Raw genomic sequence first — 26,576 nt, forward strand, 5'->3', positions numbered from 1 at the left:
TGATACATTTTGCTGTTGCCAGCATCTGACTCCACCCTCCATCTTTACGTTTATAGCTGAGAACCAAGGAGACCCTGCAACCAAGTGGGGCCTAGAAGAAGACACCACAGGCTCTCAGCAAAGCCATAAGCAACTCTCATATTTAAAGACGTAGTTTTTCTGACACTGTTTGATGAGGAACTGTTTCAGTGTCCTTTCAGATTCCACCAGAGACCTGGGTCTCTCCTCAGAACATATCCTGGTATAATCTATTTAGTGGTTTAACTACTGTCTATGTCTACTAGCCTTGACTTCACGTCTAGATTATACACCTTTTGTAAATATGGGCCACATTTCACTGACAATCTATAACAAAAAGGAAACTTCAGGTGTTAGTGGTCAAATGGCATATAATAATAATACACCATAAACCCAGGGGCTTTCCAACCATTTTTGGTTTAAGACGGGAAGCCTTCTGTGCTTCTGGACTCTTACACAAAAATAGAAAACATATTAGTAAAATGAGTATTTTAAAAGTGGCTCTTACTGAAGTGAGACCGTAAGACATGTAACCCACTTAGTGACCATCTCGGTACATGTCAATATGTGAAAAAGTTGGAAAGATTAATTCTGGTCACTATGGAGTCTACCAATGCTCTTGTCTTCTTTAGATCTCCCAGGGATCTGCTTAAAATGTAAATTCTCAAGAGCATGTGTGAGGTCTGAGATTCTGGATTGCTAACAACTCTAGGGTGATGCTGATGCTATTGGGTCCAGGGACCACACTTTGAGTAGCAAGGAAAAAACTGAACATTTCTGATAATGTTCCTTTGTCACCCATACCCACCCCTGGGAGCTAAAGGATCTTTGTCTTAATTTACCTCAGTGTTTGTTTTCAAAGCATCTAGTATTTGACAGAGATGTTTTGCAGCTGTACTTGGAGAGATATGCTGTGGTCAACCGCCCTGAACCAGCTCTGACTTGACCACAGGAATGTTCGTGCACAGATGAGACTAGAACTGTCTGAAAGTTACCTTTGCTTCATTACCATGTTGATTTCTACCCAAGGTGGGAATTTGTACTAGCCTAGGTACAATCCCTGCCATATGAAAAGGGGTGAGGAAGACTGCACATGTTCCAGCTAACCTGGCTGTTGCCAGAAGTCTCTGCTCCTTTCCTAGAGCCCCAGTGACATGCCGGCTTCTTATCCCTTAAAGTTCCTCCACTGCCCCCTCCCCTTGGAGAGAATGTGTGTTTAGAGCATGAGCTCTCCCTTTATTCCTTAATCAATGAATAAAGTTTCTGCTCTACTATACACAACCGAGTTTCAAAAGTGGCATTTGTGACTCCAGGCAAAGAACCCATTCAGGAGTCACTGACCCAGTGGGAATCAGTTATACCTTCTGTCTCAAGAACATTTAAATTGATCTTGTCTTATCTACATGTGTAACTATTACCCTTTTAAATTACATTCTTTACTTTCAGGGGCTAACAAACATTTGTCTTCTTTTCATTCACACAAATTAAATTAGAATATGGAGAAGGGGATGACAGAGGATGAGATGATTGGATGGCATCACCAACTCAATGGACATGAGTTTGAGCAAATTTGGGGAGATGGTGAAGGACAGGGAACCCTGGTGTCCTGCAGTTCATGGGGTTGCAAAGAGTCGGACATGACTTAGCAACTAACAACAACAACAGACATTGCTAGAACAGAGATTTTGTCTATTTTATCCACTGCTGTTACCCCACTGCCTGGACCAATGCATCACTGGAACACCTTAAATAGAAGGCACTTGAATATTCTGAATGAATCAATAAAACAAGCTTTTCTGCTATAAATAAGTGGTTTGTCCTCAAATTCCAATCTCTACTGATATTTTGAAAAATCTTTTTTTTTTTTTTTAGCTGTTGATTTCCAACCTGGGGAAATTTGTTTCAAAATGAAGTGCCTGGTCCATCATATTGTCATCAACAAAGCTCATTAATGATTCTCATGAAATAAAGCTAGAATCTGGGAAATAAGATAAAGTCTAATCCTTTTTTCCCTCTGGGTTTAGTCAAGTTTCATGTGCTTATAGAGTACCACATGCAGAAGCCTTGCACCTGACTCTTCAGACCAGAGTCCCTAGTGGGAAACGGCTTTAAGATGGTGGTGGGAGGCATGTGCAATGACATGAAACCTGTAAAGCACCCTTGCTTAGGGCCACCTTTAGGGGACAGAACAAGTACTTTGGAGTGCAAGCTTGTACCTCTCCATTCTTCGATCAAAGAATAAACATTTGCTTTACTTCTGAACTGAACTCAGGCTCATTCTATTGGCACAAGCAACACCAGGTAGAAAGACACAGGTTGGAGACTGAGTCACCCAGGTTATAGAGACTCAGAAAATTCACATCAACACATCTATGATACACAGCTATTTTACTGGACACACTGGAAACCTCTATTAAACACTTACTAATAAAGATAAGCCAGTCACATCACAGGCAGGGCTGGTGTTAAGTTGATGTGAACAGTGATGGCCAGCCAGCCATTGATGGCCTGGGCCCTTCTGATTGGGTACTGCCCTCTCTACTGGATGCTGAATACTTTAAATATTAAAAGAGTTTAAAAAGTTACAGGAATTCTCTCTTAGCAAACCACAACTAAAGTAAAACATTTAAAATAATTCCACCTCAAAATTATATTATGTAAATTCCTAGAGGCTGAATGAATTGATTAACAAACGAACAAATGACTGAAAGAATGAATTGGGACAGATGGTCTAAAGAAAGCATAATTGATTAGGAGAGTCCAGGACTTGAGAGCCCCCTCATCCCAGGTCTTGCTCTGTCCTATAACTTGGGGCAAGTCACATTGCCTGTTGCTAAATATGGTAGGAGACTGACCTTGAAGGAGTAGACACACCTCACACATGGCCCTAGGAAACCCCTCTACTACAGCCACCATAAATGCTTTGAAACAGGGAGTAACTGATACTTTACTTTTCCTAAGTATTGAGGGGGTACTGGGAAACTAGACCAGATTAGTTCCTTTCCTGTGGATCCCATGCATATGTCACACACACTATCATATAGGAGTTTGGCTAACAGCTCACTCACTGTCAGGAATGGACAGTGGAGAAATAAACAGGCAGAAAAATCTCTAAGACAGTGGTTCTGAAACTCTGTGCATCTGATGAAAGCTATGGAGCGTGTCCTGCTAGAAAATGCCCAAGGACTCAGCTTCATGATTTCTGAGGATTCCTAAACCATGAACCACAGGAAGTAGGGTGGCCACAGAGAGATGTGGGCCAGGTAAGAGCTGCTGATTTGGAGGGAACAGGACACCACCTATCACGGGACTCCACCTGCCACAAGAATGCACAACTATCTCCAAGAAGGGTATTTTTGCTGGCCCAGTGCACCTCAACTATCTTTCAAGGCAAAATGCACAGTCTCCATCTCATATCTCTGGGAGAATTATAACTGTCAACAGATGAAAGCTCTGTCCTGCAGCAGATTTCTGAAGCATTAGACAGTGTACAGAAACTACTATCACAAAAATCCTCTGAAGTCCTCACAACCTATCTTGGCTTTCTGTTTCACCTAATTATTTCTAAGTAAGTTCTGCAGGATGACAGAATCACTGGATTTCAGAGCTTCAGGCCTCTCAGATATGACTGAGGTCGAATGTCAAGACTCACTCCCTGCCTGCCTAACACAGCTACTAGCAGCCAGGTGTTAATGGAGTAAGTGATCTCTATCTTCACTCAGGACTCTTGACCAAGAACTATGTATTTCTTCATCTCCTTCAATGCCACTATACAACCCAGCCAGCAATTTATTGCATTTAAATGATTCATTTATTAATGCTACTTGGGCAGTATTTATAGGAGAGTTGCATCTGTTCTGTGGTTTTCATTATGCCTTTAACAGCTTTAAAAATATAATCTACAGTTTATAAGAACTAACCAAGAATCCTACTTTTGTCCCAGGCTGTTTTAACCATATTTTACTGAAGAAGTTCTGAAGTATCAGAATGCCCATTTAATAGAAATGTAGAAGAACTGCCTGAAATTAACTGGAGTAAACAAGCACAAAATGTCTCTAAAAACATTTTGTAAATAACGCTTGAAGGATCGACGATCTAAAATTACCTTAGGTCAACTTCAGCTTTCACTTGTGAAATTTGCCATTTTTCATGCTATTTGAAAAAGGTGAATACAGAGAAGCTCTCCATTTTGATCAGTTAAAGAATTTTTTAAAAAATAGTAAGTTACCACTACTCCTAAGAAGTACTTCCTCTTCCCTGGAATAATTACAATGTTCCATTTAAACAGAACTACCTTTATAAAATTTCCCACTGTGTTTCTTTAATTACACAATAGACTTCTGTAATAAACTTCAGCCATATAATATTCAAACAAAAAGTAAACCAGATGTTCACTGCTTATATGCAAAATTAAGCTCTCCCTGTGAAACCAAATTAAAAAGAGCTCAGGAATGAAGTTAAGCCCTGATGAAAAGAAAAACAAGCAAATAACAAACATTCTGCAGATTTTGTTTTGTAGCTTGTTAGTCTTACTCATTTATCTATTTTTCTCTTGCACCTGGGAAAACATACATATCCTGCCCCATTCCCAACCTTTTTATCAAGTTATCATATTCATTAAGATTTTGTAGGAAAAAAAGAGATTTTTAAAAATCTCTAAAATTTCATCAGGTCACATAGTCCAAAAAACAATTTAAGTCAACTATTTGCCAGGCATTGCTTTAAATGCTTTACATACATTAATTCTCTTGATTCTCACACACACAAAAAAATGCTGAGATTATTATTGTACTTTCATCTCTATTGTACAGAGTTGAGGCAGATAGAGGTTAAATTGCTTGACAAAGGTCTGTTTGTCAGCATCTGGACTGAGATTCACATTCAGAAGAGCTGACACCAAAGTCTGTTTTCCTGACCACAGGGCACCACAAATCCCAAATTACACAGTGGTTCAAAACCACTATTGAAAAATAAAAATAAACTCCTCTAACATGGAAAATGAAGTAGTCAACCAAATCCAGGAAGCACAGAGAGTCCCATGTGGGCTAAACCCAAGGAGGAACAAACCAAGACAGAGTAAACAAACTAACAAAAATTAAAGACAAGAATAAAATATTAAAAGCAACAAGGCAAAAATGACAACTTACATAGAAGTGAACTCCCATCAGTCTATCAGCTGATTTCTCAACAGAAACTCTACAAGGGAATGGCATGATATATTCAAAGTGATGAAAGGGAAGAAACTAAAACCAAAAATACTTCACCCAGCAAGACTCTTGTTTAAGATTTGATGGAGAAATCAAAAGCTATCCAGACAAGCAAAAGTTCAGAGAATTCAGCACCACCAAACCAGCTTCACAATAAATGCTAAAGGAACTTCTGTAGCCAGGAAATTCAAGAGAAGGAAAAGACTTCCACAAAATAAACCCAAAGCAATTAAGAAAATGGTAATAGGATCACACATATCAATAACTACCTTAAATATAAATGGATTAAATGCAACAACCAAAAGACAGAGACTGGCTGAGCAGATGAGAACATGAATGCATGAATGTATTTCCACTTACCATATCACTCTGCTTGATCCCCCCAAACTGTATGTGATTATTTTATATTGTTAAGTTAATCATGTTCCCTTTATGATGTGCAATTTTAATTATCTTTATTTTTGTCTGACTGTTGATTTATTTGATAAACATCTTTTACTATTATGGTTATGTAACCATTACTGACTTAATACCATTGTATCATGATTGGTCAACAGAAAAATAATAGAAATCTGCATCATGAAAACTACTATTTAATAGAAAAACCTGTAATCACTTTTTAAAATCCAGATGCATATCAGAATTATCTTGGAATTTTTTGAAAAATAGAAATACCCAGGTATTGCTTTTTTCCCTCCAGAACTCCAGATGTTTCTAATAAGCAGCCATATTTAAAAACAATTGGACTATATGGTGATCTTTTACTTTTACCTAGCTTGTTTCACTTTTTCTACTTCATATTCAGTACTCCCATTTCATTTACTTTGTTTTCCGTTTCTCCAACTTTTCAAGTTCTTCCTCAACCCCTTATCAAGCATAGTAGAAAAGTTTATGTGTATCTATATATATGTATATATATATAAACAATATGTATAATATATGTATGTTAGAAAACTTACAAAATTTTGCCTAACTAAAAAATTTATGACATTTTGATTCCATTTGTTTGACTTAGGATGAATAGAATGCTAGATTTCTAATTTAAAAAATAGACATGCAATAAGTAAGAGGTTTACTGTAGAGCACAGGCAACTATAGTTAATATCTTGCAATAACCTGTAATGGAAAATAATTTCAAAAATAATATATATGTATATGTATAACTGAATCACCTTGCTGTGCACCTGAAACATTGTAAGTCAACAATGTTTCAATAAATATATATATATTAAGAAAAAATTTAAAAATAAACACTTCAAAAAATGAAAGAGTTCCAACAGTCTAACCCCACAGTACTTGACAATGACATCACACTTGCATGGGTGTCAGGTGTTGGAAAATGACCTTACATGATTTTTCCTGATCACTTGCTCTCAGATGGTCTTTCACAAATTCTTTTCAGCCCAGCAAGTTGATACCACTACTTCCTTGTTTCCAAGTTTAACAGTGGAATCTCTCTTTCTCCCTCTCATTTAGACATATTATCTTTATTTGGGAAAAATTAGTTTTCTAAAGATATACTTAACAATGGGCCAATCACAGTAACCTTTGCATATGATGACTTTAATTGGGGGCACTATTTTTTTGCATGCAGCATAATTAAGGATTTATTTGAAATACCTTATATTATAAACTGAAATAAACCTGGAAAACTACAAAAAAAAAAAAAAAGAAGAAGACAGACAGGGACTGTTTGTCCCAATGCTGGGAACCACAGCTTACAACCAGTAGATGATCAGTAAATGCTTGATGAGTGAAAAGGCTCCCTCTTCTCACCTGTTAGAACCTGAGGCCAAGAGAAATGGCTGGCACAGCTCTTCCAAAGCTCTGTTCCAGCAGAACCAGGACATCCAACATCTCCACCTACATTCCAACTCATTGTCCAATAATAGTTTTAAAATGTCTACTTATGTTTAAAAATGGCTGAATTCCTCATCATTACTTCTTAATGACCTTTAGTTTGCAAGGCAAAACTATTAGGTACCAAATATTTAACCCACATAAGCACCACCACGATTTGCCTTCAATGCTCATCTAAACCCCAGGGAAATGTATTAGGTGTCTGACAGTTTCATTTCCTTGATTGACAGACACAGAACTTGGAAGCTTGGATAGTCTAGTTCTATAAACCACAGCTTCCAAAGTATGAAGATATACCATTTTGTCTTCATGTGATCACAAACCAGAAATAAAGTCGACTATAAATAATCTACTGTAAATTTTACTTTTGACAATAAACTATAGGAAAGAGTGCAACTGAATATATCACAGAAGGAGAAAATAATTGATGGCCCTGAAGCCTTTTGGGCAAAACAGGCCTATCTTTGCAGTATAATATTCATTCAGCTTCTATTTTCTTGAAGGAATGAGCTCCTGCTAAGAAATAGAGGAAGGGGAGGCAAGATAAGCACCAGTGTGCCTATTGTTCTAAGATTAGTGACTTTGAAGATTTAAACTTGGTCCCAAATCCTTGAATAATAAATAAATCAGCATCTGGAGAAGCCCTCAGGTCTTGAACATGAAGAACCTGGTTAACTGTGGTCACGAGCACCCAGAGGCTGAAATAACAGAAATCCAGTTCCACTTAATGCTCGTAACTTGATGACTATAGTTTTTATGTTAACTGACAAAGTGGAGCAACTTCACATTCATAATAGTATGGACTCCTCCAAATACTTCCTCACTACAGCTTCATAATAAGATGAGATCTGTAAGGGCCTCTGTAGTTAACCATTTTGTGCTTGCCTCACTGCCTGGACCAAACAATATGTGTTGAATACATTTGCACAAGATGCTTCCCTGAATAGTTTGCCTTAATCCTCACAAGAGTCTTGTGAAACAGGAAGGGCATGTGCAATTATTCCCATTTCACAAGAGAGGAAGTTACCAGATAGCATTTCCTCATCATCTCTCAGGTTCACTAGGCGCTGACCATGAGCCAAGTGTTGTGAATATATTAATAAGTCACTTCAGTCATGTCCGACTCTGTGCAACCCCATAGATGGCAGCCCACCAGGCTCCTCTGTCCCTGGGATTCTCTAGGCAAGAATACTGGAGTGGGTTGCCATTTCCTTCTCCAATTCATGAAAGTGAAAAGTGAAAGTGAAGTCACTCATTCATGTCTGACTCTTCGAGACCCCATGGACTGTAGCTTACCAGGCTCCTCCGTCCATGGGATTTTCGAGGCAAGAGTACTGGAGTGGGTTGCCATTTCCTTCTCCACAGCTTAATTCTAACACAGTCAAAAAGTGTATTAATAGCATCCCTATTTAGAGATAAGAAAACTGACACAGAGAAATTAAGTAACCAGCACATAAGAATTATATTAATATAACTACATCCTGCTATTACCATTTGTAACTAGCACCAGGACTGAACCCAGGCAGCTGACTTCAGACAGAGCCACACTTTTAAACCAAGACAGACCACATCCTGCCTTGAGACTTGCCTGCCCAATAGGATCCCTCTGCTTTGGCCTTGGTCACATGGTGAGTTGAAGGCCAGGCCAAGGCTACTCCTGTCCTCCCTCCAGTTCACATATTTGCCTCAACAAGCCCTGTCAATCACCGCCTACAGAAACAAAGCTGCCCTGGGCCTCAGTACTAGTCCAACCCACTGAACAGAGGGGAATGTACGCTGATGAATTAACTCTTCACAGAAACCCAGGTCAGGAGGCCACCTTCAAAAGCAAGAGAAGTCAAAGGCCTCGAAGAGGAGGAAACAACCACTGGGAAACCTCCAGGGACACTCATACCAAGAAACTTACTACTGAGGATCCATGTGCTATGGACCACGAAGGGCCTTACATGTGACCAAGTGTCCACTGTAAAACTATAAAGTTAGTTTCCTTGAAGAAGATGCTTACATTTTACCAATTTTGTATTTAAATAATTTTTATTACTATTTGTATATAAACCTCAATGCATGGGCATACGTCAGAGCTCTGTGATCCCAGAAATGGATGGGAAAAGAAAGAAAGAAACACACAGCCTCTCTCTTGCAGATTCATTGTAAGAAGGTCCTACCTAGACAACAACCTAGCTTAACACTATACAACACAGCCAGCTTTTAGAAACTGGTCAACAACATTAAAATATATTTGCATCTAACATAGGATATTTTATATGCCATACAACAAACAGGTTCTGAAATCATTCTGCAAAGTGAACATTTATTTATCTTTACATACACAAAAAAATTGGAATAAAAACTTATATGCCCCTATATTCAGATTTTCTCTGGTAAGACAAAAATATCCGTAAAGTTTTTGTAGAAAATGGATCAATATGAACAGTGATTTTCTTCTAAGTATCTCATCCATTTTCAAATATCAAATGTAATCAGAAACTAAATGCATTAATAAGGCATACTTACTGAGAAACTTGGTGTCTGACTTACCTATTGGATTTCTATCAAAGAACAGCATTGGAGCTCTGAAAATGGACTCCAACATTTTGTTGTGTAAAGTTTGTGAAGAAATAACAAGGACGTAGAATATCAACAGGGATCTTATGATGCCAAAAAGGATTGTACCTATAGTTAGAACTGAAATAAAGTAACATCACTCAGCACAAGATCTCTGCCTTTTTCCTTCAATTATGTGAAAGCATGGCAGACAGTTTACAAAGATGTTATATGTTTTATTCTATAAATATGATTTATATATAAATTCACATATAGACTATAGAATAAATATATATATATAATGGATTCTATAAGAGTTTAATAATTCACTAGATACATTTATAAAGAAGAATATACAAATAAGTATGTTCTCTTATTAATACAAACAACATGGAAAAAAAATCATGTGTAAAATACAATTTCAGATTTTCCTAATCCAATTACAAGTACTAACAAAAACTCAGGAGAAAGAAAATGATAAAAAGTAGTATCTTCCTTTCTTCATATTTTGAATCTATTTATAACATGTCCCAGAATCTATAAAATTGAGAAATGCTTTGATAGCACGATCAATTAAAAGGGAATAGGAGAGATGACTTACCATTTCCTTATAAATGGTAAATGTATATGAAAATTTACTTCCATGTAAAGTAACTATTTCCATGCCCAAACAGCTTTAAAGAGTATGAAAAGACCATATTAAGTTGCAAACGGACAATCTCTTAAATAATTGAATTGCAAGAAAACATGTACTATATTTTAACACGAGATAATTAATTGAAATGAGCAAGTAATCTCTCACTAAGTGTTTTATAGAAACACAAAGCATTTGGAAATGAATATAATAACCTAAATTTATATTTTATTAATGACATAAATGAGTACCTGTTATGCATGCAAAAATGAAAAGAGCCCTCCTAACATCTCTTGAATTCACAATGCTAAAGAGAGTAGAGAAACCTCTGTAATAAACAGTCCATCAAATATTTTGTTTTCCTCTTTAGCTGACACATCACTGTTATTTCAGCTTTGAAAGACATTCCAATTCCTGATTTCCACCAATAGTCATTTGCCTTAGCTTACTGGGCTTCCTTGGTGCCTCAGACGGTAAAGAATCTGCCTGCAACGCATGAGACCCTGGTTCGATCCCTGGGTCGAGAAGATCCCCTGGAGTAGGAAATGGCAACCCACTCCAGTACTCTCGCCTGGAAAATTCCATGGACAGAGGAGCCTGGCGGGCTACAGGCCATGGGGTCGCAAAAAGTCAGACATGACTGAGCTACTAACACATCATCCTTTATGAATATATAACCTAAGTCCTTCTTTTTTTCTTTATGTTCCCATAGTTCATCAATTCAGAAGGTAAACAACTAACAGATTTACATTTCTTAACAAGTGATCAACATAAAAAATACCAAATTTCTGACAAAGATAACACACTCTACCTCTGTAGAAAGCTTTTCTTTTCCCACAGGGTTTCCTGTGGGAATATATAATATTTTAGCTGAGGATTTCCTTTAAAAAATATCTAATGCTAAATATATTCTAAGCACTCCTGTGAAAACAGAGAGCTGTGTTAATATTAGCCAGGCAAGCCAGATGTTAATCACATAGTTGAGGACACAGTAACACTGTGATCTCAAGGTAAGAAAGAGAAGGAATTCTAATTTCTAGATACCGGGTTTCTCCCTGCTTAACTTCTCTCTTAAGCAGTAAAGCCCAAGAGATGAGGAGTGTGGTGAAGCAGAGTTTGCATACCTGTGAGGGAATAACGCTTTTACTTGGGACACTTGCTGCCAGAGGATTTCATTCAGGATCAATAAAAGCCACAGTTTATTCAGAAAGAATTGGCACAATCCAAACGACAGAGTGGCGATCCATTTCTAATCCCCTTGCCCATTCATATATAATGAGGTAAGTTTTAGCTAAAACAACCTATTATAACAGGCAATAGTGCATATTTCCAGTGGCTGATTTTCTCAATAGGCAGTTCTGATTTAACTACCAAAATCCAGTACAGAGCAAATTAAGAATCTTCATGCACCCTCTTTCTTCTAGTAGATTTTTAAAATCATCATTCTAATTAATTCACAGAGTAAATGCGATTCAGACTCTTCATCTGTTAGGACATTACCGAATTAATCCTAGGAACTCTAGCTGCTCACACAGGCTCCTAGTAAACACCTCAGACTCTCGTATAACAGACCAGATGATTTACCTGAGTGAACTGTTAAGTACCAGCCAGAATCAGGCATCTCAGTTACCCTTCCTTTTCCGTATGCCATGGCATATAGGGTACTCTGTCCATTTGCCCTAGGGAACAGGTAAGAAAAAGAAAAAAGTATTATGCTCTAGATAGAATTTAGGTAAATAACAAAAAAACTAATCTCTATTTAAGACATGTGTTTTACGGTGGAAAATGGTTCCCAGCTCACTGGGCCCTGGACCCATGTACCTTATAAAAATTCCATTTAAATCACAACTTTCAGCTCTCAAGATTGTGAGCAAGCTGCTAAGGGTGAAACATGGGGAGAGTCTCACTCCACCAGCCAGAACTTTACTTCTTTTTCAGAGAAACTATGTGAGGGTCAGAAGAGGAGGCTGAACAAGCCCCACCTATCCCCCCTGCTGTGGGAAAGTGAGGTTTCCTGTAGACTTCACAGCCCTTTGGGTCAGACGAGGAATCACTCACCAGTATGCAAGCCACCAATCCTGCAGGACGTAGGCAACCTGGAGCAGGAAACATCAGTCACTCACACACTGACATCACTGAGCCTCACACCCGCTTACTAGGATGGGGGACGGAAAGGCTCCAGAATATGGAGACAGTCCTTCCCGCTCAGGTCTGTGCCAAGTCCACACCCTAGATGACCACAGGTCAGGGGAGGGCATACTACATTTTAATATCTTTACAAGGCATTCTTTTTCTTCCTAGAATCTCTCTGTTATACACAAACAACACCAGTAAGCCTCACTTATTTTCCTCACAGATTTCATTCAGTGCAAACCAAAATGGACTGCAAAGCATAATAACAGTGTAAAGGTCAGGACTTTTCAAAGAAAAAAAGTGTAATAGAAACTGTGATGATCAAGTTTCTGTGTCAGCTTGGCCAGGCCAGTCTCTAGTGGTTCAACCAAACACTTGTCTAGATGTTGCCGTGAAGGTGTTTTGTGGATGTGGTTCACATCATCCTCAGAACTGAAGTAGAGGAGACCACCCTCAACACTGTGGTGGCCTTGTCTAGTCAGTGAAAGGCCTGAAGAGCAAAACCTGAGGCTTCCTGGAGGAGGAAGAAATTCTGCCTCAAGACAGCAGTGTCAGCTCCTGCCTGAGATTCCAGCCTGCAGGCCTGCCTTTCTGATTTCACATTCGCCAGCTAGATTCCACAACCTCATGAGCCAGTTCTCTGAAATAAATCTCTTAATATACATATTAAAATGATAATATTAATAAATTAAATAAATATAGTATCAACAATATGTAAATACCAAGAAGAGGGCACAAACCAAAATAAATGTTCTTATTTACCTGAGCTGCGATGTTCACTAGAATAAGGTAAATGATGATAAACCAGTGAGAACCGGCTGTGAAATAATTCTGATAGGTCTTAAAACCAACTCTTCCAACCAAACGGCCCTCCAGTGGCAATGTAACCTGTATATTTTCAGTCTGGGAGGGAAAACAGCAGTGAAAACAAAATTTTAAGTAAGGAATCCCCAAATGTCAAAAGCTTACAATGCCCTCCACTGCAAAGCTGTGGGGAAACAGACACATCTCATATGCTCGTAGGGGTGCAGGATGGTCCATTTCCTACAGAAAAGGGTGTGGAGATGTCTAGCCAAACCACATATGCATTTACCCTTGGACCCAGCCATCCTGCTCTCAGAAATCTATTAGAAATAAGGACATCACTTGCACGAAATTATTCACTGTTGGATGGCTTTGCTTAAAGTCAATCATGACTCTCAGCACAAGCACAACTACCTGATTCAAGTACAAATACAGAAGCTTCTTCCAAAATAATATACAAAATGATATGGCACTAACAAGTCATCCTCTAGATGACTTGTGTCTCTTCCAATGATAGAAACATAAAACATACTTGGTGCTCAAAATCCTAGACAAATACAGTAAAATGAGTTCACACAGGAAGTTGAAATAATGTGAGTCTGGCACAGAACAGCATATGATCCAAACATATTTAGTTCCTGAATTTCAGGGAGTGATTCCTGAGTGTAGAAGGTGAGAGACTAACCTGAATATTTATCAGAATCATCCAGGTTCCTAGGTCTGGATATTGTGGGCTTGATATCAAGTAGTATCTGTGTATGTTTTTAAGAGAGAGCTAGTGCTTTTCTTCATTTCTGTCTATAGGGCCTAGAATGCATTATAGAGTCACATGAGCCAAAGATGCATTCAACTCTATGCTGACCACTGGGCATTCAAGGTGAATACGATGTGGCTCTAGGTCTCAAAGGGTAATAAAAAAGGAAAACAAGAACTAACTCTAAAGTGTCTGGCCTACAACAACCGATCTGACAAAGGAACAAAATATTATCATCAGTCACCTGCAGTGCCAGAACATCCCAACATATAGGAAAAGTAGCTGATTTAATGTGGTCACAGAAAGACTCAGTCTAAGGGGGTCTTCACATTAAACCTATGGATGCATAAGGGAAGTTGGGAGCCACCAGAGCAAGTAGGATGTAACTATGGTAAACTGATGAGTTCGCATATCAGGGTGAGCCACAAACAGCTGGAAATCCATAGCAGTGCACCCGCTACTGAGCTCCATAAGATTCTCCACCCTACACCCAAAGGAGAACCCCAAGCAGGCTTGCTCCTAATGCTCTTCTAATTCTACCAATTCCATGGAATGAGGCTTGGAATCTTAGGGTCTACTTTGGGATAAACAAAGATGTCATGAGAGACACAGATGGAAGGTCCACAAGGCCACCAAGAGCAGACAGACAAGGGCATGTTGCAGGATGAGAAACTCACATCTTGGTCCTCTGGACCCTCAACTTTCAAGGAGGGTCTGGAAGACGGTTGAGACTGAACTGAAGACTCAGAGATCAGAGTGGGAGTTCCTGGACCTGGAGATGGTTCAGCCTCCTCATTCTCCTTCCTTAAAAGAATATCTTCAAAATCTATCCCAGATTTTGGAAACTCAGCAAAAGTCCCCTTTTGCATAATTTTGCCCTAAAATAAAGAATTTGAGAGGAATGTATTTGCATTTGACAATATTAATCCAATCCACATACTAATCAAGAAAATCTAACCAGTCTTGAATTATTATTTTCCTAAGAAAATTATCCCTAGGTTTGGAATTCTGGTGAACAAATCTAGTTCAGTTCAGTTGCTCAATCATGTCTGATTCTTTGCTACCCCACGGACTGCAGCACGCCAGGCCTCCCTGTCCTTCACCAACTCCCAGAGTTTGCTCAAGCTCATGTCCATCAAGTCAGTGATGCCATCCAACCATCTCCTCCTCTGTTATCCCCTTCTCCTCCTGCGTTCAATCTTTCCCAGCATCAGGGTCTTTTCCAATGAGTCACTTCTTTGCATCAGGTGGCCAAAGTATTGGAGTTTCAGCTTCAGCATCAAACTTTCCAATGAATATTCAGGATTGATTTCCTTCAAGATTGACTGGTTTGATCTCCTTGTAATCCAAGGGACTCTCAATAGTCTTCTCCAACAGCACAGTTCAGAAGCATCAATTCTTCAGCACTCAGCTTTCCTTATGGTCCAACTCTCACATCCATACATGACTACTGGAAAAACCATAGCTTTGACTAGTTGGACCTTTGTTGGCAAAGTAATGTCTCTGCTTTTTAATATGCTGTCTAGGTTGGTCATAGCTTTTCTTCCAAAGAGCGAAATGAGCATGATGTTCACTGTCAAACCCTATGCTAGGTGCTGGGGGATATGAAAGAAATATATATTCATGTTTTAAAAATGGAGGCCATTGACATAACTACCATGGGAACTCAGGGATGCTAAAACTACAGATGTGGGTAGAAGTATCAGTACAGTATTTTTGGACAACATGGAAATTGAGAGAAACATCATGTTAAAATGCAAACAAACAGTTAATTGGGGAAGATATTCCTGGAAAGAAACTTAACGCTGACACAGACGTGGCCACAAGCACATCTCCAGAGGTAACGGTCTCTCATCAAATCTTCACAGACCATTGTTATAGTATCATGTGCTCCACTGGGAAAAAGACATGTAGGAACCAGCCCTAAACAGAGAACCCATGAGCTTTATCTTCATGGTCTTTACCATTTCCCCACAAATGCAGGAAGTTCCCAACTGAAAATTCAATATTCTATCTGTCAAAGTATTTAAACAAAGAGGCCACGAGACTGAGGTAGCTCTAAATCCTTGACCTCCCATGCCAACAAACCAACACCTAAGAACCAATGCACTCAGATCTAACAAAAAAAATTAAAAAATAAAAACTTAAGAACAACCAGTCACAAGCAGTCAACCAGGTATCCTCTACTCAGGCAACTGTTTAAGCTACAGTCAATCTAATCCTTTTTTTTGAACACATGTGACACATCATTGCAGTTTCCCTCCTTTTGTTGTTGTTGTTCCATTGCTCAGTCATGTCCAACTCTTTGTGACCCCATGGACTGCAGCACACCAGGCTTCCCTGTTCTTCACCATCTCCCTGAGTTTGTTCAAACTCATGTCCATTGAGTCAATGATGCCATCCACCCATCTCATCCTCATCTCTCTCTTACAAAGTCCTATAAAATAATGTGCAGATGTCTTCACTATATTCTGACCCCACAAAATAAGGCTCAGCCCATTCACTCAGTGTCAAACAAAATATAAGGAAAAATCACAGGATGCAAAACTAAACAGAGGAGGGCATCTCTGGTTAAAGCAGGTCAGATGGAAGAAGGTGCCCCAGGACCCTAGCTGGGACCTCTCTCACCCTATCTCCTGAGGTGGTCCATTGTGAGAAACTCAATGAAGCATTTGGGTACTGTCTATACTACAGAATTAGAAAATTATTCAGGATATACTGTGCCTTGTTCCACTTGGGAGGCAAAATCCAAGGACTTTATTTAATTAAATTACCTACCATTTTCTACACAGTACCTATAAGACACACAAGGAAACAAGCAGTGGTACAAGGATAGCAATTTCACTCAGCAGCCAAGCACAGACAACTCTGAGAGGATGAGAGGGCAACCATTCCCTTTCTTCTGTTAGAGAGGAACCAGACAAAGAGTAAGGATGGACCCCAACTCATCCAGGGGTGCTCATGAGTGGACAAATAGTTGTTCTGATAGCACAAAAATTGGGGGTAGTGTCCTCAAAGAAGCAATAAGGGACCCTAAAAGATCCAGGGACAAACTAAATAGGTTACTCTGTCTCGCACTGATCCTGTGCTCATAATGCTGTCATCGTTGGGGTTTTACACACTAGTATCACCCTCTTCCAAACAGGAAATTAACTGCTATCAAATCTGAGAAACCTGAACTCCCCATTCCTAAAAGAGTGGCTAACAGTTGACACGAGATATTGCTTCTAGAGAGGCAGAGGTTCTGCATTTAATAAGCTTTCTTAGGACAGAAGTTCATTTGATAAATGAGGGATCTGACCAACCTAGACAGTATATTAAAAAGCAGAGACATTACTTTGCCAACAAAGGTCCAACTAGTCAAAGCTATGGTTTTTCCAGTGGTCATGTATGGATGTGAGAGTTGGACCATAAAGAAAGCTGAGCACCAAAAAATTGATGCTTTTGAACTGTGCTATTGGAGAACACACTTGAGAGTCCCTTGGACTGCAAAGAAATCAAACCAGTCAATCCTAGAGGAGATCAGTCCTGAATATTCATTGAAAGGACTGATGCTGAAGCTGAAACTCCAATACTTTGGCCACCTGGTGCGAACTGACTCATTGGAAAAGACCCTGATGCTAGAAAATATTGAAGGCAGAAGGAGAAGGGGACAACAGAGGATGAGATGGCTGGATGGCATCATCGACTCGATGGCCATGGGTTTGGGTGGACTCAGGGAGTTGGTGATGCTTTAGTGTTTATGTGGCTTCGAGTTTAATAGTGACACTTTACAGGTCTTTGGACTGATCCTCAAAGATATGAATAACAACAGCTCTGAGAAAAAGAGGGAGTTAAATTGAGGGAGAAGAGGACATTTACCATGAATCCAAGGAGAGCAACCTGCTGGGAGATCTGGCCTTCAACACATCTGAGCGCTAGCAATTTCACAGGCTTCTAGAAACTACTTACATCTCTCAGTATCAGAATCTGACTTGCATCCTTTAGGTACTGCAGCTGATGAGTCACTAAGATTGTGATCTTCTCCTGCAAGGCCTGACGAATACACCTACAAATGTAAAAGGTACAGAAAGCAAAGCACATTAGTGGGGGTGCTCCAAACTGGTAACACATATTTTGAAAACATAATGAGACAAAAACAACACAGCAAGGTCTATAGTTTAAATAAAAAATAAATACAAATTAAATACAATTATGTCAGTGATCCTGAGTAGGTCCTCAAATTTATCAGCAGCAAATGTGAACCCAGCTCCGCTAAAAAGAAAATTCTAAAAAACAGTCCAGTGAAGGAGGCACTTGCTAAATTTTTTCTAAAAACTCAGCTTAACAATAATTTACATTTCATAATGAAAAATAATTGAGCAATACTGAGATTCCAAAACTTGACTGAACTTAATATTTTATCACTATGTGGGAATGGGAAAAGAGGCATCTATGTTATATAAAAATGTGTGCATTTTCCTTAGACAATTTTCTAGGGGATTATTTATGATTTATGATGTACACATTAACAACAAAAAATTAATAGAATCTTGGTGACCTTTGCTAGAGTGCCTTTTCTAGACACTTCTTCCCAAATAATATTAAACAGAAAATGAATGCCAACGTGGCCTCCATCAGTCTCTACAACAGTCCCAGTCCCATCCAGGAAACCAGCCTTCTTTCATAAGGACTGAACACCTTCCAAATATGAAAATGAAAGAATTCAGATGGCCCAAATCACAATGGGAATCATCCAACAGCCAAAAGACACACCAGTTCTCTTAGCCAAGCCCCTCGTGTGATCAGGCCACCCAAAATGGCTCTTCTCTTGCTCTCTATACATCCCCTGCTCAACCAGTGTCTGCTTCATCTACACCTGCTTACATGACTGACCTTCCTATATGCTTGTCCCAGGGCCCAGCTAATGACTGCTCTAGCTTTAGATCACAACCCTCCACAATGCTTGTCAAAGGGGCAAGAGGGACATGATCCTCTGCTGGTTTTCATGGTAACCAATGGCCCAATCTGACATCAACTTCCCCTATAACAGGTAATCTCCCCCCTCTCCTGTCCCCTTCCCCTGGGAGCAAAGACTACCACCATGTCCTGTTCCAACGTGGGCCTCAAATGACAGGATGTCCTTCCAGGATTTCCTTTGTACATGTAAGTCGGCCCTAATCATTAAACCATGTGTGTGTCTGTCGCTGATTCTGGGCTCTTTCTTAAGTCTAACCTGGGCAAATAACAGGTCTGGCAGGCCTGGAAGGCCAACAACCTCTCTCAGTATCCAACCTTAAGTGTATTTTTACAGTAACTTCTCCAACTGCTTCACATTTTTAATGCAGACCCCTAGGAACTCAGCCCCAGTCTCATCCCACAAGGCCCACAACTCCTCCAGGAAAGCAAGAGGTTGGATTTGGGGCCCTGGTGACAATAGTTAGGGCTATAAGCAGGTACTTTGGGTGCCCAAGTCCCTTGCAGAGCAAATCTCAGGCACCTGGGCCAGAGCTCAACCTGTGAGTGAGTCAGATGGAGAGTCTGGAGGCAGCAGGCTGCAGCTCAGTCCCTCTCGTGATGTCAGACGAGTGACGAAACCTCAGTTTCTTCATCTCAAAGCAAGGCCAAGGACAACCCACCCACGGGTTCTGAGAAATCAAACCACCAATCTATTCAATAAATGTCAGCCCCCTTCTTCACTCCTCCCTAACCATGAGCAGTCATGTGCTTTGGACTCATGACAGAAAAGTCCTAAGGGGACACTCTCGACACTGGGTCAGTGATCAGAAGCAAGACCCCAGGATGTAGATACATACACCATTGCTTCATTAAGTCCAAAAGGATTCATTTTTCCCTTTGATATGTCTTAGTTCAGCGTTTGTATGTAAGATTCCTGAGTGAGTAAACCTCTTCAGACTTAGTACTAAAGCTTTTAATGGAATTGTTTCTCCTTAATTCATAATTATTTGCCAACAGTCCCTGAAGGGAGATGTTAATCAAATCTGATGGGTTTCTATGTCCAAGATGGAGCAACCCAAAAGTGGTAAAATGTTTGCTTACTAACATTCTATCAGAGATGAAGTAATATAAATAATACAACAAAGTGGGCAATTAATGACGAATTTTTCCTAAATAATGCTTTTTATCCATCTCTAAGAAGATAGTCTATTTTTCAAGTTTCAGGGTAAAGATTTCCAAGTTATGTCATAAAAATGATTGATTCAGAAATAAGTTAACTGTTAGTTCTATATAAGGGCTGTGTTAATTCTATTTATTGGGTTGGCCACAAAGTTCCTTCGAGTTTTTCCATAACATCTTATGGAAAAACCCAAGTAAACTTTTTGGCCAATCCAGTGTCATCCTATATAGGGGCTGTGTTAAGAGGAGACACATTACATGGTAGAGGGAATACAAATAATTCAGAATCTGCACCTTCATCCATTCAATCAGCAGAAGTTTACTGAGGTGCCACTCCCTTGACTTACATCGCAGGTCAAGAAAGCAGACATTACTTTGCACCATGTAAAAGGCGGATACACTGAACGAGTATAGGAAATGTACTATCAGGCCATGATGTGTGCTCTGGAGAAAAAGCAAGGGGGCTGCTGTCTTAGATGGGGAGACATGGGAGCCCTGAGACTATCTGGGGAAACATCCCTGGAAGAAGACACAGCAGGTGCAGGGGTCTGGGACAGAACATGCTGGGCTGAGGCGCCTTCCTGCATTCACAGCTTCTAGGGGGTGGGGAGACTCATAAATGGCCAAGGGCACCCACTGAGGGCTGTGGGAAGACAGAGGGCACAGGCGCCCCCTGGAGGAGCAGGAGGGAATGGCAGGTCCCATCTTCCACCTTCCTTCTGTGTCCTGGCGCACTGCTCCCTGGCTCTGGGACAGAGGGACCAGTACATACAGACAGACAGGGGTGAGAAAGGACCCCCACAGAGCCAGCACAGTGGAATACCGAGTAGGTGTGGGGAAGAGCTGGAAAGGCTGATGGGGGCAAACAGCAAAGAAGCCTGTTCTCTGAGGACCTGGAGTTGCTTCCTGAACATGGCGGGGAGGGGAGGGGAGGGGGAGGCCTATGAAGGGCTGGAGCAGGAGGGTGAGCTGGGAAGACAGCAGCATGGGAGTCTGAGCAGGACAGACCTGAAGAGCTGATGATGCAGGTGGCGGGGGTCTGGTGATGTGGGGCTGAACCAGGAGAGGATCCATGGCTGGACACATGTGAGACTGCATCAGTTCATCTAAGGACTCTCACCTTCTATAGGTAACAGAACCCACTTAGTCATCACAAAATATAGTTATAAAAATCACAAACATTAGTAACCTGGCATATATTAATATACTCATGACTAAAGGAAGCTGATAATGGCAAGTAGAAGTGTGATTCATTCACTTTTAATAGAAAATATTCACCATGACTAAGCTTCAACACGACCACCATCGCTCACAGCATAATGTTCCGTCCAATTGCCTGACTCATGGAGAACGTTCTCAGCCACTGTTGAGTGATTTCCTAAATTGCCTTTGTGATCCCTGCCCTAAGATTCCCCAGAGAATGTGGTTCTCGTTAGCAAACAAGCCTTAACAAGCTTGCTTCTATCAAGTGTACATCCAAGGTCATTAAACACAAAGGCTGGAGAGGACTTTATAAACATGTTGTAAACACATCACCTTTATAAACACCTGGGAGAGTTTTTGCGTTCAGCACACTGATACGCAGCAGTCAGTAAGCTTTCCCTTCCCCTCCCTGTGACATAGACACAAGAGCCAGCAGAAACTGCTCTCGCAGTGATGGGGAACTTTTGCAGATACACACAAGACAGGGTAGCACCCATTTGTAAGCTCAGGGTGGAGCACTGGAAACAGGGAGGCTGAGCTACTCATGACGCCAGGAGAGTGGGGGTTGGAAATTCCTGTCTCAGTACTAGTGTCCCATCACTGAACTCATGACAAGCCACAAGGCACTTCCTAAGGGAAATGTCATCGGTGAAAGTGTTAGTCACTCAGTCGTGTCTCTCTGCAACACCATGGACTGTAGCCTGCCAGGACCCTCTGTTCATGAGGATTCTCCAGGCAAGAATAGTGGAGTGGGTTGCTGTGCCCTCCTCCAGGAGATCTTCTCAACCCAGAGATTGAACCCAGGTCTCCTGCACTGCAGCCAGATTCTTTACCATCTGAGCCACTAGGTGCTTTAAATAAGAGAAAATTTATCAAATCACAATCAAAAGAGGGTGGGAAAGGTGGGGGTCAGATCAGAAAGTGGGAGGCCATGCCACATGTCGGCTGCCCTGCTCTCTTGTGTTCTGAAAGATTCAATGTTAATGTGTAATTTCTGTGTGTGGTAAAATATACATAACATGAAATTTACCATTTTAACTATTTTTTATGCATACAGCTCAATAGCATTAAGTACATTCACATCATTGTGTAACCATCACCACCATCCATCTCCAGAGCTCTTTCATCGCCCCAACACTAAGCACCTTTCACCTACAGCCTTCAGTAGTACCTGCCTCATGACCCCTGCTTAATGGATGTGGAATCCCAGCTCCTCATATCCAGAGCTCAGAGCTCCTCACATATCTCTCTCACTCACTCCACTGATCTGCTTAAGTTTCTTTACTTTGCTATTTAGGACTTGCTGTGAATGAATTCTGTTCCCCCCAAAATTCATATGATGGCACACTGACCACCAGAACCTCAGAATCTGGTGACACAACCTTTAAAGAGGTAACTGTTACCTTTAATTAGAGTGGGCCTAATCCAATCTGACTGGTGTCCTTAGAAGAGGAGACTAAGACATAAGGACAGAAACACAGGGGTGTGCATGAACAGAGGGAGGACCATGTCTGAGGACACAGCAAGGAAGATGTCATCAGAAGATAAGGAGAAGGTCTAAGGAGAAACCAAACTGCCCACACCTTGATCGTGAGAGTCTAGCCTTTAAAACTGTGAGAAAATGAATTTCTGTTATTCACGCACTGCTCCCCCAGCGCTGCCATCTCTGACAGCCTGCTGTGACTGAATGTTTGTGTCCTCAAAATACATACATTGAAACCCAATCCCCACTGTGAAGGTACTGGAGATGGGGCCATTGGGAGGTGACTGGTCATGAGGGTGGAGTCTGCCTGAATGGGACTAGTGCCCTATAAAAGGGACCCACACGGCTCCCTCACCCCTTCCACCACATGAGGACACAGGAATTGGGTCCTCACCAGACACCAAATCTGCCAACACCCTCACCTTGGACTTGCCCAGGCTCTGGTCTCCTGTAACAGCAGCCTAAACAGACACAGCCCCAGCAAACTAACACAGGACCTGACAGCGAGAATTCCCAAACAGCTTCTCTCTGCTGTACAACCCGCCTCCTCCAGGCGAGGACATGCCTGCTGTTCTCACAGCCTCGCTTCCTATGCTTCTACTCTTCCTCCAACAAAGGGAACTGGGTCATCTTCTCAGCCTCCATATACATACCCAGCCTGCACGCCCCCAGGGCACTTCCCACACAGCCCGGGGCACAGGGAGCTTTCCAACATCCACTTCCATTCAGCACTTACTATCTTGTATGCTGCTGCTGCTGCTGCTAAGTCACTTCAGTCGTGTCCGACTCTGTGCGACCCCATAGACAGCAGCCCACCAGGCTCCCCTGTCCCTGGGATTCTCCAGGCAAGAACACTGGAGTGGGTTGCCATTTCCTTCTCCAGTGCATTAAAGGGAAAAGTGAAAGTGAAGTCGCTCAGTCGGTCCGACTCTTAGCAACCCTGTGGACTGTAGCCTGCCAGGCTCCTCTGTCCATGGGATTTTCCAGGCAAGAGTACTGGAGTGGGGTGCCATTGCCTTCTCCTACTATCTTGTATAGAAACCTCTAAATCCTGACTCAGCTAACCTTTTCCCAGGCATCTGTCTTAACAAGCTCCACACTGAGACAGGTTCCTCAGAGGCAGAAATGAGAGCTGAGCATCCTAAGTCTCCCTTATGCTTCCCAGTGTGGGTCCTTCCCCTCTCCCGGCTCTCCCTCCTCCTTGTAAACTAAGGGGTTTTGTGCAGGGACATCTGTAAGGGCATTGATCTCAGTGCACACAGCAGGGCGTTAATAAGTGCAGCTGGAAGTCTCCTTGGCCTTAACAAGGTGGACAACAGCAAGGTAAGCAACCATGGGGTAGATGTGGATGCTGTTTTAGCAAAAGCAAGCTCATGAGGCTTTCAAAAAGGCCAGTCTAGACTCCATCAGAGGCTTCAGTCAGAGTGTATTAGAACACATTATTTACAAAAAAGCGTAAGAGTTGTTCTACTTCAGTCATTCTGTGGCAAGAGCAATTTGTATTCCAGAAACACAAAAATGAGAGTCAAGATTTCCGCCAGATTCTAGATCTCTAGTTCCACAGTCAAGCTAACCCTACATCATGGGTCTAAGTATTAATTCAAGTAAGCATCCATGAAGCAATGCTAAACGAGTAAATTCATACTTAGATGTGAAATAAGTTAGTCTTAATTCTAGGCCTTATTAAGAATTTCCAAACCTACAGAATAATAAGCATAAACCAACAGGAGCTTTCCACAGAAGCCCTGTGTCAGTACCAAAAATTTTGCTTCTAATGTGCCTTCAACACATGATGGAGGAAAAAGACTGATAACTAAGTACTAGATTACTGGGTCCAACTCTACGATTTAAAAACCATTCATCATCTTTCTTATTTCAAGGGTATGGATCCATCACAGTGTCTGGTTATCAACTGCAGGTCATGGGGAAATCTCCCATCTATTCCTCACTCCCTAAAGCACAGACCTCACGGTCCTTCACACATTGGAAGCACCTTCTGTATTCTGTCCTGACCTCATCATGATGCAAAATTTCTCTACGATGGCTCTTCTGTGGAGGGAAAGGAGGGGAGAGACGGACACCAGGGCAGAGCAGGCTGAGTCTCCTGAAGCACAAAGGCTTTCCTGAGCTCTCTTCCCCAGTCTCTACAGGGTTCCTGGAAAGCAGAGTTGATAGAAAACAGAAGCAAACTCACTGTTCGAACAAGTGTCTGCTGACTCCTGCATCCACTGCACTGAGCGGATCGTCCAGGAGGTAGATGTCTGCGTCCTGATACGAGGCTCTAGAAAGCAGAGAGAGACGTCAGGAGAGGACACTTCACACTCCCTGGGTCTCATTTCTGAATCATGATGGTGTCCAACAAATCCATGTTCCTTCCAGGAGCCCAGGGAAAGGGCCAAGACCCTGCTTCACACAGGCCCACCCGGTGAGCGGGGTCTGCGTGCTCACGTCCACTAGGAGCCGCGGAGGAGGAGAGGCGGGATGGCAACTGAAACCCCATTTACCTGGCGAGGCTGACCCGGGCTTTCAGTCCTTCACTCAGCGGGGTTCCCCGGTCTCCTATCTCAGTTAGATCATTTTCCTTGAAAAGCTGTAAATCCTACATGGACATAGAAAAGGAGAAAAAAATATCTAAAATATGTTCTTCTCCTGCCATCCTAACTTTTTAGCATCAGTTCTCCCCACAGTGTTTGATCAACAACGACTAGTATATTTCACAGTGGCTAAACCATAACACTGAACAATTTAAAAAATCCTCAGGTTTGTTTTTGTTTTTGTTTTCATTCTGTAGTTTTTCACAACATTTATACATCTGACCATTCTAATAGATATTTATTGTGGATCAATATACACCAGGCATTGTTCTGGGCACAGTGAATTCAGCCATGAGGAAGCAAAGCGCCTAGAGTTTCTCTCCACGGTGGTGAAAGGTTGTTTGCTGAATCACGAAAAGACACCGGGATTCTTGGCCTCCGGAGAAGAAGAATTCAATCCGGGGCCAGAGATGAGGCTTGATTGCTCAGAGCTTTTGTGTAATAAAGTTTTATTAAAGTATAAAGGAGACAGAGAAAGCTTCTGACATAGGCATCAGAAGGCAGCAGAAAGAGTACCCCCTTGCCAGTGTTAGCAGTGGAGTTATATACTCTAAAATAACAGGATTAGCCAGAAGGTTTAATCCAGAGACTGTCCTTCAGGTAGGCTACATTATTGTTATAATCTTTGTAAAGACAGACCTACTCCCATAATTTACATTTTAAGATAACAGAATTAGCCAGAAAGTTTAATCTAGAGACTGTCCTCAGGTGGGCTACATTATTGTTATATAACCCTAAGGAATGTAGAGAGAAAAGAAAAAGTTTGTCCTTTCTTCATCCAGAATTCCAGGACCCTCTCTCCTTGGGGACCCCTAGACTTCTTATCAACCTGCCTAGGAAATGACTCTCTCAGTGGGAGATGGACAATATGGAAAATTAACCTCAGTGCAAGTACTGAGGATGAGAAGGAAAAGGAAGCTGCTCAGGGGGGTGGAGACTAAAGGGGGGAAGTGAGTCCACACTGGGTGGGGGAGGGCTCTGCTCAGAGGGGGTCCCAAGGGGTTCAGGACAAGCAAGGAGGCAGGAGAGCGGAGCTGAGTAAGAATGAGGGGGGTGAGGGCACAGACAGAGCAGGAGGAGCCTGGGGTCACTCCAGTAACAGGGGGAAGGGAGAAGGGAGGGCTGATCTGGTCTGAGATTTTCACAGAATCACTCCTGTGCTTTGCAGAAAACAAGCAGTAAGGGAGAGTGAGTGAGGGCAGATACAAGTAAGGAGGCTACTGGA

The 26,576-nt window shown here is 41.4% G+C and overlaps 1 protein-coding gene across 1 annotated transcript in view; it reads right to left on the reverse strand.

Annotated features, from left to right (window-relative positions):
• The window catches only part of LOC145530192 (ATP-binding cassette sub-family C member 4-like), a 165,098-nt gene that overhangs the window by 85,470 nt on the left and 53,052 nt on the right, over nucleotides 1-26,576 (reverse strand). Inside the window, exons 12-19 of the mRNA XM_081551115.1 lie at nucleotides 25,262-25,356; nucleotides 24,952-25,038; nucleotides 17,906-18,002; nucleotides 14,632-14,832; nucleotides 13,159-13,299; nucleotides 12,322-12,359; nucleotides 11,848-11,942; nucleotides 9,624-9,770 (exon numbers count right to left, since the gene is read on the reverse strand). Of these exons, the coding sequence (XP_081407241.1) occupies nucleotides 9,624-9,770; nucleotides 11,848-11,942; nucleotides 12,322-12,359; nucleotides 13,159-13,299; nucleotides 14,632-14,832; nucleotides 17,906-18,002; nucleotides 24,952-25,038; nucleotides 25,262-25,356 (901 nt within the window). The remainder of the gene's footprint in view (nucleotides 1-9,623; nucleotides 9,771-11,847; nucleotides 11,943-12,321; nucleotides 12,360-13,158; nucleotides 13,300-14,631; nucleotides 14,833-17,905; nucleotides 18,003-24,951; nucleotides 25,039-25,261; nucleotides 25,357-26,576) is intronic.

Source organism: Giraffa tippelskirchi, chromosome 12 (genome assembly GCF_054371585.1).
Source record: "Giraffa tippelskirchi isolate mGirTip1 chromosome 12, T2T-mGirTip1v1.2.pri, whole genome shotgun sequence".
Classification (NCBI taxonomy): Eukaryota; Metazoa; Chordata; class Mammalia; order Artiodactyla; family Giraffidae; genus Giraffa; species Giraffa tippelskirchi.